The 15,159-nt window shown below is 41.2% G+C and overlaps 1 protein-coding gene across 1 annotated transcript in view; it reads right to left on the bottom strand.

Moving 5' to 3' along the window:
- Window positions 1-1,059: 1,059 nt before the first annotated feature.
- Window positions 1,060-15,159, bottom strand: part of LOC146434941 (uncharacterized) — a 40,454-nt gene continuing 26,354 nt past the window's right edge. The window contains exons 4-6 of the mRNA XM_085065638.1: window positions 14,921-15,069; window positions 10,755-10,792; window positions 1,060-1,566 (exon numbers count right to left, since the gene is read on the bottom strand). Coding sequence (XP_084921764.1) covers window positions 1,551-1,566; window positions 10,755-10,792; window positions 14,921-15,069 — 203 coding nt within the window. The 3' untranslated portion in view covers window positions 1,060-1,550. The remainder of the gene's footprint in view (window positions 1,567-10,754; window positions 10,793-14,920; window positions 15,070-15,159) is intronic.

Raw genomic sequence — 15,159 nt, 5'->3', positions numbered from 1 at the left:
AATCCAGGGGGAACAAGAAATCATGTAATGGTGCAGGTTGGGGAATTCTCTAAAAATACGTAACCATGGCACCCTTGTCATTACCAATCAAGTGTTCTTGATAAAAAGTAAAGTAATTAGCCTTTGAGAGGAGCATAAAGCTAATTAAAAATGACAACTTAGTCATCTCAACAAACAACAGCACAGAATCAGTCCAGAGTTCTAACTATAGCAAAACGTGATAACCTCACCTGCCACAACCACTTGCCTTCAACCCCTTACAAGAAACCACAGTTTGTGAAAGTGAAACTTTGATAACCTTTTCCTTTGCTGCAAAATTTAGGTTTGTCTCATCTACCATCCAATATTTCTGTTTGTTCTCTGAGTTTCTACATCTATTTCTAAGGCTTTGCCCATCTATCAGAAATTTTTGTGAGTGAAATGATGGAAATTCGTGTAGTCTCCTAAAAGGAGATGACAAAATGTGAAGCACGAACATATGCATTGTCAAAAAAATTCACAAGTTGCAAATGAGTTTAGTCTCATAACAAAGTTGCTTGCTCAGAATTTATAAATAATAACCAGAAACAAAAAGAAGCCACTGGTCTCTCACTTACAGAGCAGTTGGGGTTCTGTCCTCTTGTAGGTGGTAATGACAAAATTTTAATTCATTTCTATGGAACAAGAATGAATATTTCTTCTTTTCTTGCCCCACAAAACTCCTTGAGGAGGACATATAATCAGAAAATTATTACAGTTGTCTGCTTTTTTCTTAGAAGATATATTTACTCATGTTGCAGATACTGAAGAAAACAAGTTGATGTATTTTCATGGAACAATAGAATGGTTTGGGTTGGAAGGAACCATGAAGATCATCAAATTCCATCCCCTGCCATGGGCGGGGACACCTCCCACTATCCCAGGTTTCTCCAACCTGGCCTTGGACACTTCCAGGGATCCAGGGGTAGCCACAGCTTCTCTGGGCATCCTGTGCCAGGGCCTCATCACCCTCACAGGGAAGAATTCCCTGCCCTCTGGCAGTGGAAGCCATTCCCTGTGTCCTGTCCCTCCATCCCTTGTCCCCAGTCCCTCTCAGCTCTCCTGGAGCTCCTTCAGGCATTGGAAGGTGCTCTAAGGTCTCCCTTTTCAAATCACCAGATTCTACAAAATATTTTCTAACATAGATATGCATGTGTATTTCATATATAATTAAATACATTGACTGCAGCCAACAACCCATGGCACTACATTCCTTACAGCTGAGAGCTCATTACCTTTAAAAATTAGAATTATGGAATTATAAAATCATTAAGGTTAGAAACAGCTTCTGAGTTCATCAAGTCCATTACTCTAACAATGCTGAAGTGCCCAAATCTGTGTGCACAAACCCCATGAAGTTCTGACACATCTCCTGAGCTCGTACTCACAGGGTTAGATTTAAAAAGGATAAATCAGTGCTGGGATGGGCCAAACCCAAACTCTGTCTTCTCAACAGGTCCTGCTGAGGGATGCTGATACATCATCATGTTGACAGACCTTCCTCAAGCCAGCAGGAAACAGAGATTCGATCCTCAAAATAAGGATTGACTGAAATAGGAAAAGAGGTAGAAGAGATTATGGTTAGGTTTTGAATATCCCACGCTAATCTTTGACTGCAGTTTCAATTCCTTCTTGCTGGGAAGGTCAGAACAGTGACTTAGAGAAGGCCTGAGGCTGCTGAGATGCAACACATAGGAAGCACCACGTGAAACAGAATGATTGCAACGCCGTGCGAGAAGTGAAAACTTAAGCTCCTTTGACTTACAGTATATATGAACATATGAGAGGGTAAAATACTTACAGATGAGTATCAAGACCAAATGAAAAGGCCTTGTAGAGACGGAGAAAATATGTATCTTGTGCTACGCTGCTTCCACTCTTAGGAAAGCTCGGAGCAGAAATAAAATGTTTGCTTATATTCCGAACAAATGTTGTATGAAAAGAAATTCCGAGCAGCCGTGAACTGGATAAAGACCTTGATCCTGCTCTGTAATGCTTGGTAAGACCCAGCTCAGGCAGTCCAGCTCTGGCTTAGGACAGAGAGTCTCCCTAAGCCTCCTCCAGAGCTGTGCAGAGAGGGATCATCCATCCCCGGCTGCAGGAAGTAGGCATCGTTCCATCCCAGCCCATGGAAGCAAACCAACACATACAGGCTGAACATCTTAGGCTGGGATCCCAAATCTACAGATCTGCACCTCTTAATAATTATTCACATGCCAAGTGTAACAACACTGGACAACTTTCCTGAGCCCTGATTTACAAGCTTTTCATTGAAAACATTTTCAGGGCCGAATATTCCTCTGGCTGAATTTTGTATCGTGAATTTGGTGCAATTTTGGGTTGTTCCAGTTTGCTTTTTCAATACTTTGAAGTGTTTTCTCAAACATGTTTGTAAAGATTTGTGTCTGTCTTAACCTGTTTTCTCTAAAAAAGTCTTTACAGGCCTTAAAGGAAATGCAGTTTCTTTTCAAACACCTACAGGACAAGCAGGTGTTTTGGTCTCAGACTCCTGCATGTTACAGGACATCAGGGAAGATAAGAGAAGTGGTGCTTTTCTCTTCCTTTTCTGCTTTCCCCAAGCAGAAATTAAAGTTTTACAGGGATGAGGTAGTAATCTACAACACCTGCAAGGAGCCAGCATCTACTTGATCTTTTGACATGTCGTTTCCTTGTGTAGGGACGGTGGGGATGAAAATTAGGAATTTGTCTAGTAAAGAAAGCAGGAAGGAGTGAAATCTCCACTTTCTCTTTTACCTCTCTTCAGACCTACAGGCTCTTAAACTTAATTCCAACTTTAACCTGGAGAAAGAGATGGAAAAAGTACTCTGTAAGGAACAAGACCGTGTTGGCAGTGGAGTGCATTCAGTCATCTAATAGTTCTTTTTCCAGCTCTGATTTCTTTGATACTATTTATAAAAAGCAAAGAAAAATGATGGACCACTCCAAACAAATTGTTACCATAAACCAACAGCAAACACCAGAATTGGCCCTTTAAGAGTTGTGTGGAGAGAGGGAGAGGACTAATAACATACCTTTCCTGGTCCTGGGCTATGTTTATCCCCCTTATTTATTTAAAAGCAAATCAAAATACTTTTAAGCAAGTCGGCTGGTTCCAAATTTAGGAACAATTGAACAAAGAGGAATCTGCTAATTCCAGATGGAGTGCATATAGTCCCTTGGCACTTATTACTTACCAAATGTTTCAGAAAGCAAACACATGACCTAAAAGATTTCGTGAGTGTGGGGTCCTCAAAAAGCTTTTAACAAGTCATGTATTTCCAACCATATTTACTTTACCCACACACAAAACCCCACTTCGTTTTCTTTTCATTTTTTTTCAGGCAGACAATGCTGCCTTTAAAGACTATTTATGGATGATTCAGTTATCCCACGAGGGCAGGAGCTCTAAAGGTGTCTCCTTTGAAAGGCTTCAGCTGTGGAGCATCTGCTCCCTGTGAGGTTCACCTTCCCCAGCTGGCACAGGTGTTCTGCTAAAGTGGGATCCTCCTGCCCAGAGGTGCAGGAAATGGGCACCCACAGAGGGTTTCTCATCTCAAAGAGACACAAAATACTTTTCTGTTGTGGGTTTTTGTCTTTTAAATCAGGTCCTCTGCACGCCGAAGTTGTCCTCTGCACATCCTGTGTGGGAGTGCCACTGCAACAACACACCTCTAGGCAAATTAATAGAGGGATTATTTTTGTGTGCCTTTCATATTCATTACTGAGGTGTTTTAAATTAATTTTGTAGGAAAATGAGACTAATGAATGCAAGTTGGAATTTTTTAGGGAGTATTATATTCCATTATTGTAATTGTTTCCTCCCCAAATTAAATACTTCGGGGGAAGAATAAAGTAGATATTCTTGATTTTTGAGGCAGTTTGATGAATGTCAGTGGTTTTTCAGCAGCTCTCTCACCCCAGGAGCACAGAGGTGGCAGTGATATTGCTGTCTGTGCCTTTCACAAACCTCTGGAGCCAGAGGCACATGTGGGTAACAATCCCACCTGGGTGGCTGCTTTGGGATATCTTCAGTAAACCCTTCAGTCTGAGAGGGCAGAAAGGTTTCACTGCTGTTCTAGGTGACAATTTTCATCACACAGACCACAAAACTGTCAAGATTTCTGCTGTTAATTCCTTTCTGCTGGAGAGACAAACTCAATCCTGCAAGAGGGCCTGAATCAAAGAGAGCAGAGAAAAATATTTAATAAACAATTATCAATTGAGGTGATTTTTTTTTCTATCCTTGCTTTCAACATGTCTTTTCTTAAAAATCAAGCTATTTCTATGACTCTCAAAGGAAAAACAATCTAAAGGCAGTGAGTTGTGACTAAAGGAGACCAAAAAGAAAAATAACTATCCATGATGGCATAAACAGGTAAATGTAATTTATTCTTGAGTTATCCACTACTGATACCTCTTCCCTTTAAGCTTTTTAATCTTGTTTTTTTTCCCTCTCTTATTTCAATAACCTTCCTCCCAGTTATGCTGCAACCCTTTCCTGAGGACTTCTATGGTTATCATTTTTTCATAGCCACAGACTCAGCCCAGAAAGAAACTGAGGGCAAACATTGTTATTTCAATTTGTGTATCTACAAGGTGAAATTTATCTGCTGACAAAGCCTCTCTTTGTTCAGGAGCTCCTCTCTAACTGTGTGCACTCTGATAGTCCCCAAAGTTTTCCTACTGCCGGCATTTGCCTGCAAATCCTTAAGCTGCACCAGCAAACGCAGCCGAACACGTTATTTTACATTTTTAACTGAAATGCTTTTTGTTTTTATTTTAATGAATCCCCTAACTCCAAGTTTAATTAAACTCATGTTTTTTAATTAATTACCAACAAATGCAAATAAGGCAAACTACACAAACATGTATTCACCGTTCCCTGATAGATACGTGGGTGGGTTTTTTTTAATCCTGAAGTGTCAGGATTTAAAAATCTGAAAGTCTTGAGGGTTACAACCCAAAAATTCTTTTCATTTGGGGCTTTATGAGAATATCTTAGCAGTGTCTGACAGGGAGCTCGTCTGATTAAAGGAGCAGAAAGCAAACTGCAGGTTCTTTAGCTTTACCCATGTTCTTGCTAAACAACAGTGACACTCAGCATATTCAGGACTGTGCATACATTATTATTTTAAAAAATGTAGAATAAAAGTATTTCACAGAATTACAGTTATGTTCAACTTCTCTGAATGCTGACAAATGTGGATTCATGAAATGCTCCCCCTGGTTATTTGAGTGCAGCTAAAATAGAAATCCTAAATGAAACACATAAGAGTTCGAGCATCAAACTCCAAAGCTCTGAAGCCCAGGAACCCCAAATTTAACACGTAATATAATTGTGCTTAAAAATTGGAAACTCTCTCTTGTGAGGACGAAACACAGTTAAATTACTTTTTTTTACAATTTAAATACTATTCTCAGGAGCAAATATTTCAGATCTTGTGAAATGTCACTCTGAAGAGTTGCTTAGAAATTTCTTAGCTTCTCTGATCACTTTTTTCAACCTAAACCCTGCAAAAGCAGCCTGTCCCTAGCACGTGGGATTATTTAAATCATTGAAGCAAGCAGGAATATTTGTTTCTGCTCCCTTCCTAGGCTTGTCATGGATGAATTTGGCTGTGTCCACATGTCTAGTTCAGCTCAGTCTCACAGTCCCAGGGTGACCTGAATCCACACACTGAGATCTCAAGTTTGCTTAAAGCCTGAGCCCAGAGCTTGAGCTCTGGCCCTGCTGGATCCCAGCCCAGAGTCCTGGCCCTCTACACCCTGGACATGAACTGAAGCCAGCTCTGGAGTGCTCAGCGAGTTCCCTGGGTGCTGTGTTTTCCCCTTAATCAGCAGGTAAGAGCTGCTTTTCCTACTTGGCAAAGGGTTTTCTTGTTTGCAGCAGAACCACATACCTATGGAAAACACATTCTGCAAGTGTTTGCAAGCATTCATGCTTCCACTTCTTTTTGTAGTCATTTTTAGATTACATTCGGGGCATTATACAGTTATATATTTTCATAAATTTGATATATATTTTTATACGTATGCAAAACTATGTCCATATCTATAGAACCTGTTCTTCTCCTGTTATTATCCAAAATAACAGGCAGATTTCTCCATTGTTTACCACGGGCTGGAAAGAGCAGATCAAAGGATTAACACTAAACTGTCCTTACCTCCACAGAGCTTTTCTGCCCCCAAAAATGCAAAAAGTGAATGCACAAATTTATGGTGCCTCTGCCCCCACCAAAAGAGCAAATAAATAACTTAAAAAGGAAATGAACAACTTTGAGAGCTGCCTATCTAGATAACTTTTGGGCTAATGGGAGTTTTTTCAGCTCTCTGTCCCTCGGTTTCCCCGGATAAAAAATGGGAATAAGCTGCCCCTAACGATCTTATGAAAAATTTAATTATGTTTAGCTTATCTAATTGATGTATTTTGAGGAGCTTGGGTAAAAGATGTCATATGTGCAAAGCTATTTGTTGTGTTTAGAGATATTTATGCTCCCATCCTTGGGAAAATTCCTCACGTTCCCTGTCCTGCTGCACTCAGAAATGATCCTATCTTGATTGTGTTCCAGTTACCCAGTGTCAAAAATAATCAGGAATAGGCAAGATAAAGCACGAGAGTGTTCTGTGGAAGGCTGTGAATCCAGTGGCTCCTCTTTCCCCTCCTTGTCCAGTCTAAACACATGCAGTCCTTTGGAAATAATAAATAAATAATCAAGCCAGGAGGGCAATGTCCACTCGTCTCCTGAACAATTCCTGTAATTCCATAGTCCTCAAGCAGGCATGAAAAATTCATCATCAGAATTTCAAGGCTTGAGAAAATCCTTAAAATATCCCACATCCCCCCAGACATCTCCTCCAAAAAACGAGGAAATAAAGATATTCCCTCTTTTGCTTTTTCTCGGTTTCCTTCCAGCCCACAGGTTGGCGAGAGGCTCAGGGACCATCAAAACCAACTTCAGCAAAAAGGGGTTTTCCTCCCTTAAGAAATATTGCAAACAGAAGATTCCCATGTTTGAAAGGTCAGAGGAAAAAAACATAATGCACTCATGAAGAGACAACCTCATTAATCCTGTTGTTCTTGGCCCAGTCAATAGAAGAAACATAAATGCTGTCAACGCTGAGCTGCTAGATAAAGGATAAAAAGTGGGAATGAAATGTTTTACTGCAAGGACTGCTCTTATGGTTTGAGAACATTTCTGGAAATAACCTGAGCTGAGAAAATGTTCCCTAGGAGGAATACATTCTGTGGGAAACTGTGTGGAAGATAAAGTTTGGTCAGTGACCTTCTCACTATCCTCTAATCACACAGCACACACTGCTCCAAAGAGGGAAAAAAGGGATACAGTGCAGCTAGAGACACTTTACCTTCTCCACATTACATGAATTGAAGTGGAAAACACAAGAGTATCATAAATCTCTATTTCATGCTTTCAGATACTGTAGTGAAATAATAATCTACTGTAACTCACTGGGAAAAAAAAAGTGACTTTTGGTTTAGGGCACTGTAATAACACCAACCCTGATACACCTTCGGTGAGCATAAAAACAAATGACTGGAAGTTGCTAAAAGGGGAATTTGCCTTTTCGTCTGTGCAATGTTAGAGAGAGAGAAAGAGCTTCACATTTCTCATCCAAAGGCAGGAATGACAGAGAGGGGGAAGGTGAGAGGAGAGACCTCTCCTGTGCAGGCAGCTCCCAGGGATGAGGCAGAAAAGCTCCGTTTAAATACTTGCACGTTAATGCAGCAGCAGCAGCATTCAGATACTGTATCTGTGCAGACAGAGAGAGTAAATATTGGCTTATGTGGTTACTCCTGGGAAGATTAGGGAGACATGGAATATGGATGTCCCCAGTGCTCTGTACACTGAGAGGATATTGGAAAACTCCCACCTTTAGATATTTGTGGGGAATATCGCTTTTCCCCTTTCTCTTTTACTTTTTATTTGTCCTTTGAAACCAGAATTACTGTAATTACTGTCTCCAAAAGGTGGTTATTTGAAGACTGGTGTTACACGCACGGAAATGTCAAAGCTTTTTTGGTTTCTGCAGCACGAATCTCGGGAATGCAGTGTGATCTCCCTGAAATGGCATTGCTGGGGTAATGCCACAGCACAGGAGTTGGGTAAATATTTTCCTTGTGCTCATCAGTTAGTGGCTGTTGACAAATACACTACCTAGAGCAGTAATGCAGGGTAATGATGTCATTACTGGGGGATAAACATCGCAGCTGCTGAGCGTGCCTATGGTTCTTGCAAAACAGAGCTGAGGGTGAATTAGTTTGTGTGCTCCACATCTTTCAAATATTTCACTAATCACCATAGAAATAATTGCAGGAGTGATTGGGGAGCTAATTCAGACGCAGGCAAATCTGAGCTGCTCAAGTTCAAAATTACTCTTTTTTTTTTTTTTTCTGATGAATCCTTAGAGATAAAGAGAGTGGAGTGGACAGAATGAAATATCTTTGTGTCTTTGTCTCTTGCTGGTTTGCAATGGGACATGAAACAGCAAGGGTGCAATAAGATATTCTCTGATTTTGCTTCCATCCATCTGGAAACAAGAACTACCAGAAGTCTGACAAGAAAGCCTGATCTCCAGCCAGATTTCTAGAAATGTTAATAAGAGTTCCTTATTCCAAAAAACACCTTCACAACTTCTTAATCACCAAGAAGAGAACCTCAGATGTCTCATCAGCTCCCACAATTACTCGTGGAAAAAGACCAAGAAGTGCCCTACAGAATTCTCCTGCTACCAAACCTGTGTATGTAAGCAAAGCTACAAACATCAAATCATAGAGATACATCATACATATACATGATAATTCTGGTGACTACAGATCAGGAACAAAACCCTTCAGAAAACATTCAAGAGATGGACAGAAGGGAGCTGCAATGTGACAAATTTTCTCTTGGGGAGTTTGTTCAAAATTAATTTCTGTATTTAAGTGTATTAATTTATATGTTTAAGAAATTATTCCCTTTGCTTAGGTTTTCTCTTAGAGCTTTCCAGGTGTAAAGCAGAAACATCTCAGAGACTCACAGAGGATGGAGGAGCATTTCCAGTGCTCTGGTCAGGTACATATCAGCTGCAAAATGAGCTCAGGACCACACAGGACCTGCAGAGGCTTTAGGGGTGGTTTATGGCAATAGCAGAGAGTCACCAGCAGAATTTGCTTGCTCCATTTTGTGCAGGGTAACTTAATGGCATTATCGACATCTTCTGTGATATACATCCTGTGATCAGTGCAATTACTGCATGTCATCACCACTGTAAATTTACCCAGCCTGAAACCATTTTAAACTTAAACTGCATACTTAAGAACTACTATCCACCTCCTCTTTGTAAATTAGCTGTATGATTTATCTGTGGGAACCATTTCAAAAAGTATACATTCAGAAATACATATACCACATGATGTCTTTTCCATATGGCATCTCATAATTATTTTGCTGTGTGTGAACATGATGAAAACAGTTTCATAATTCTCTAAGGGTTAGGGTAAATTATTTCAATTAGACATATTTCAGAGCAAACATTACCTTAGGGTTTATTAATAATAGTACCTGAGAAGGAACAGCTGCCTTTTAAGCAGCGAGAGCTGTCAACTTCTCACTGCCCCCCTGTAGCACCCCTTTTGTGACTCTAAAAAAATGGTAGATTTTCTCATGCTTTACCTAAACAGAGAACTTGGCAGCAGAGACCTGGTTGTAATCCTCAGCAAGGGAGCTGGTGGGTGGATTTTTTTTCTCTATAAACTCTTGTATAAACCACACCAGTCTCCTGGTATTTATTTTGTGTAATGTTGGAAATCATACACAGATCCAACAGGCCATGTAAAGGAGTTTTGTAACTTCCTGAAACCCTTTCAGACAAAATCTTTTCTCCAACAGCAGTCCCAGGTTGTCAGGATAATATCATCATTTTTTAAGGGCAAGGTTACTCAACTATTTGTAATAGGATAGCTTTGAAAAGATGAAATGCAAATCTAAATTAGGTCAGCTAATTATTAGGAATTGCTTTTGGAATTATTAAAAAGAAAATTAGCTCCATTGTCAGAGTATATGGACTGTTTTGCAAGCACAGGGCTTACAGGCAGCTTGCCTTGCAGATTTCTGTGCTGTGCTCCTCATTTAGCTGGTTTTATATATTAAAACTGTAAAAAGATGTACATTGATTTTGAATGACCAGTTGTGTGCTGATATCCCTCCTCACAGGGAAGCCCACCTGCTCTGATTCTCCACACAAACGCATCTCCCTCTTTGCAAGGAATACTTCAATTTTACACACAAATGCCTAAGAATCCATGTAAACCCCTAAAACCTGGAGCAGAAGTGTGCTGAGAGCCAGCCAAGGAACAGGCATGGAAAATCCCTGCCTCTCCTCACCCTGAGGAGGGCTGAGTGAATTGACCCTGAATGCACAGTCACTAAAGCTGGGTTGAAAAAAAGGGGCAGAGTTAGGTCTGGTGGCTAATAAATAATGCAGGTACAATGTCACAGAGGGCTGGTGTGATTGAACACTTGTTACAACCTGTGGGATGGAGGAAAGGTGTTGTGGAGCTGGAGCTCTCAGTCAGAGTGGAAGGTGAGGGCATCAGCCCTTCCCCCTGCCCTGCTTATTCCAACCTCATGCATGGAAGGGGGATGGAAAGAGAAAATCAAAAATTTAAACCAAAATACCGCTAGTAAGGGTAAACTTGTATAGTTTTAAAATTACTATGTTGATAAATCAGTTCTTACCTCGGCTGCCAGTCTTTGATCCAGCAAGGCTTGTGTGCCTGTGGAGAGTGGGATTCTCAGCCATTTAATTTATCAATTCCACCACAAATATTTACATACACACACAAAAATAGCACAAAGAGAGAGAAAGAGGATGTAGTTACATGCATCATTGTAGGCATTACACACAGAATCTCAGAATGGTTTGGGTTGGAAGGGACATTAAAGACCATCCAGCCCCACGTTCTGCCATGGGTAGGAACACCTTCCACTATCCCAGGTTTCTCCCTGGCCAGCCTGGCCTTGGACACTTCCAGAGATATGCAAGCCCATGAAAGCCAAAACCAGGCTATCCAAAATGCTCAGTTATCACCCAGCCAAACATGACTCTTCCAAGACATCATTATCATACTTTAATATTTTCATCTTGACCACAATAGGAAGAAAACATTTCCAAAGGAGAGAAAAAAATTGATAGGTAAAAGGCATTCAGGCTATAAAATATTTCCTTCTGGTTCAGGTCCTAGTGTTTTTGCCTGGCTCAAGTTCAGGAAGCTCTATAACTCTGTTGAGTAATTTCCAAAGCCCCCTTGCCTGTGTCTTTGCTTGGGAACACATTTAGCCTTGACATTGCCACTTTAAACATGAGAGAAGCCATTTTCTCCTCTGTCATCTCTAGTGTAGTGAATCCTGTGGATTTCTACAGAGGTTTTTGCCTGTCTCTTCTCCAGGAGGAGCCCAGGCAGATCCCAACCCCACAGGGACCCACAGCACTGGGTACTCCATTCTCAAAGGTTGTGGGGCAGACTATCTGTGCTCTGCTCCAGTGTGTAGAAACCCATGTGAAGTGAAGGAATGAGAGCCCTAAGCCCGAGATCTCTTTAATAAATTGAATAAACAAGCTTTTGTCTGATGTTTAGACTTTGAAACTGCTATTTCATTTTGGGGAGACTGGATTCCCAATCATGGAAACTTCTAATCTCTTTCGCCATGTCATCCAAGGAGGGGAATGACCTCTGACCTTTGCTTTCCTCTCTGCTTAATTCCTTTATTTGTTCTCTTTCCCTCACTCCATAGCCAGACAATCTGTGTTGCAGTTCAAATGCTGCTATACTTTTCAAAATCCCACTCTTTTCTGAGTTCAATTCTTTTTGGGCAACTCTCCTGAAGCAATGAAGCTTTCACATTGGCCCTGTCTGCCAGACCTTTTCTTCCTCAGCCATTTGCCAATTCATTGGCTTATTTCAATCCAATTTAATAGAGAGGTAGAAGCCCTGAAGATAATTAAATTCCTGTAACTTCTGCAAACATTGGCAGCTGGAGACAGGTAGGGGATTGAAAGGAGAGCCTCTGCTGCAGGAAAAACTGCGGTCATAGGTTTAGCTTGGATGTAAGAAAAATTTCTTCATCAAAAAGGTTGACCAGGGCAGTGGTGGAGTCCCCATGCCTGGAAGGATTTAACAGTCATGGGGATGTGGCACTTGGGGACATGGGTTTGTGGTGGCCTTGCCAGGGCTGGGGAATGGTTTGGCTCAGTCATGTCAGAGAGATTTTACAACCTTAACATTTCTGGGAGGCTCTAAAAGAACATTTCTTTTGCCCTGGGCTCAGCCAAGAGTCAAATGTGAGACAGAACACCTCGGGGGAAACTGAGGCACTATAGATGGCCATATTAGGATCCTTCATACCAAAAGATGAAGGATCCAAATACTGAATCTGCAGTGGCAATGAGACTTCGGGAATTCTGCATCTCAGGGTACAATGTTAACTTTGCTCCTTCTTTCCACAAATGCTGTCTGTCAACTCCTTGTTTCACTTAATTTCTACAGAAGTGTATAAGAACTGATGTGGTACGAGATACCCAGGGAGGATAATCTTATTCCAGATTCAGCATCTGTGCATAAAATCTTGTCTTCAGCCTGTAGTTTTTAAATCTGGAAGCTAATAACAGCAAGACAGCGAGTGTTTATATTGATATTTGTCTTTACAACCACTTCTGGCATACGACAGGGATTGTGCTACTCTTGTACCTGTTCACAACAACATTGCATGAATGGCTTGGGTATAACTTGTGCTCAACAGTTGCACAATATCCTTTATTGGCAATGGGTCTCAGCTGGGAGTCAGGAGACAGACTTCCATCTGTTTGCAAAAGGTTGTGGGACTGTGGAAAGTTATCTTTTTTTTTTTTTTCCTTCTCTGTCCTTTTTTTCTCTCCCACATTTTGCCTTTTTCATTAGCTCAAGCTAAAAGTCCTTGAGCAGAAAGGCGTTTTTTTGCACCAGATGTTTGCATGAGCCTAACACATTGGGAGCATTTCTGAGTTCAGGTCCAGATGGGCTATTGCACAGAAGATAATAACAAGACTAGCAAATACTGATGTTCTTGTATCTATATGACAACATCACCTTTGAAATGGGAACACTTGTCTGTATATGTTACGAGAAAACATTTTTACTTGCATATTTAGCTGTAACAGCCCCACTGAAGTGCAAACAGAAGATCTTAAAAGTACCTCCATCAAAATTAATGGACAGCCTGACAGAGAGCAAACTTGTTTTCTGCAAAGAGATTAATAATCTTAAAGCATCTGAGATTTTGCCATGCCTGTCTTGTTCCTGTTTCTCCTGCTCTGAGAGAAAGGCTGGACCTCTCCTGAATGTTGTCTACCACCCACAAGCCTGGCTCAAGACCCACCTATAAATTTCATTTGCCTTTTGAAGAGACGAAATTTTCCTTGACGAAGGTGATTATCAGGTATTAAAGGCTAATCTTATAATAAATTTGTGAATTAGTAAGCTTATTTCTTAACTAGTCAAAGGCAAATCCCTCTTGCTCATACCTTGTTACGCTGTGCTATCGTATCGCTGGAATTTAATCATTTGTCAGGGAAAAAAATTCCCAAGCAGAGATATTTGCTCACTGAAATGAGCCAGGGTGGCCAGGTTACTCCCCGTGATGTGGGAGCTTTTTCAGACTTTTTTTTTTTTAATTTAATCCCAAAGGGCTTTTATTTTGTGTCAATTTGTACAATAAAGTTCTCTTTTATGAGACTGACTCTGCTCATGTGTTGTTAGCGCACTTAATTAAATTCTGAGATGCTTAATTCTTTCTGGGGCCCTAATTCTGTTCTATACAAACAGTGCCATGTGCCCTCAACGAGGGAAAGGCAGTGTAATTCAACACAAATTTCAAAAACCTCCCCAAAATGTTCGTTTCTGAGTTGAGCAAAGGAGAGAGGAGGGAAAGAGTTGAATCCTGGCTTTGGAATTCCCCTTTTTTGGAAGGTGAGGACCATCTGAACTGCTTGGACCTACTTCTAATACCCCTGCAGCCTGGAAGCACAGCTTCACTCAGGTCCAGCTGTACCCAAAAGCAGGCATAAATTATGGATGTGAGGGGCTGCAACAGCCTTTGCATTAAATATTGATCTGCTGGTCCTGTGCCACGCTGAGCCTGAGCATCTCCAGATCCACCTGTCTGCTCCATGGTGATGGCAGCTCCCCCAGGGCCACCTCTGACGTGGAACACAAAGCCTCTCGCTTTAAATAGGTGGGTCTAGAGCAAATTTCCTGAGCGTAATTTATTCCACACCCTTGCTAGCATAACAAGTGTTCCTCAGCCTCTGTGGATGTGTATTCGAGAGGGAGCTGTCTGTCTACATTTGATTTTACATTTCCTTCCGCTGGTTCAGAGATCCATAAGCAAAACTTGGCACCTGGGGACATCCGAGAGGATTGTGAATTCATAAACAATAAATGGATTACAATCAGACATACCTTAACATTTTAATCCCTGGCAGATAGGGTTTGGATAAGTGCTTTTGGGTAGCACATAGGCTTTGTGTAATAGATTTATTCACCTGTATGTATATTGTACTTGACCGTTTCTGAGAAGGATTTTGTGGGAATGAGAAAACAAAAATCTTCCTCAGAGGGTGTCTACCTGCACTCTCCCATTTCTGGCCTGGCAGTCTCCATCAGCTCCATGGCAGCCTCCAAAAATGGCTATTTTTTCATCTGGAGGAATTTCTGGAGCCACAAACCACCTCTGACCTCAACGGGCGCTGCTGCCCCAAGAGATGGGCAAACCCCCACCTTTTTTGCCCTCCAATGTGACCCAGGTTTCAGGCACCAAATAAATATCCTTCCTGAGCTCTCCCTCCCATCCTGCAGGAGTTCTCCTACCTCCAGACTCAGGTCCTCGAGGTACCTCAGAAGATTGGAAGCAGATGTCTTCTCCAGCCCACTTGCTCGTCTCATCCACTTGTCAATGTGCTCCTTGTAAAGGTGCTGACGTTTGTTTGAGACATCAAAACTGTAAGACTGAATCAGACCTGTGAAGTATACAAATAACTGTGAGTGTTAAGTAATTTCCCCAACATGAAATAACTGTAAGCAGTTTTCCCAGCATTCCATCATTATAT

The sequence above is a fragment of the Lichenostomus cassidix genome, chromosome 7, assembly GCF_008360975.1.
Source record: "Lichenostomus cassidix isolate B80296 chromosome 7, HeHo_3.0, whole genome shotgun sequence".
NCBI classification, from domain to species: Eukaryota; Metazoa; Chordata; class Aves; order Passeriformes; family Meliphagidae; genus Lichenostomus; species Lichenostomus cassidix.
This window is presented reverse-complemented; position numbering and strand designations above follow the sequence as displayed.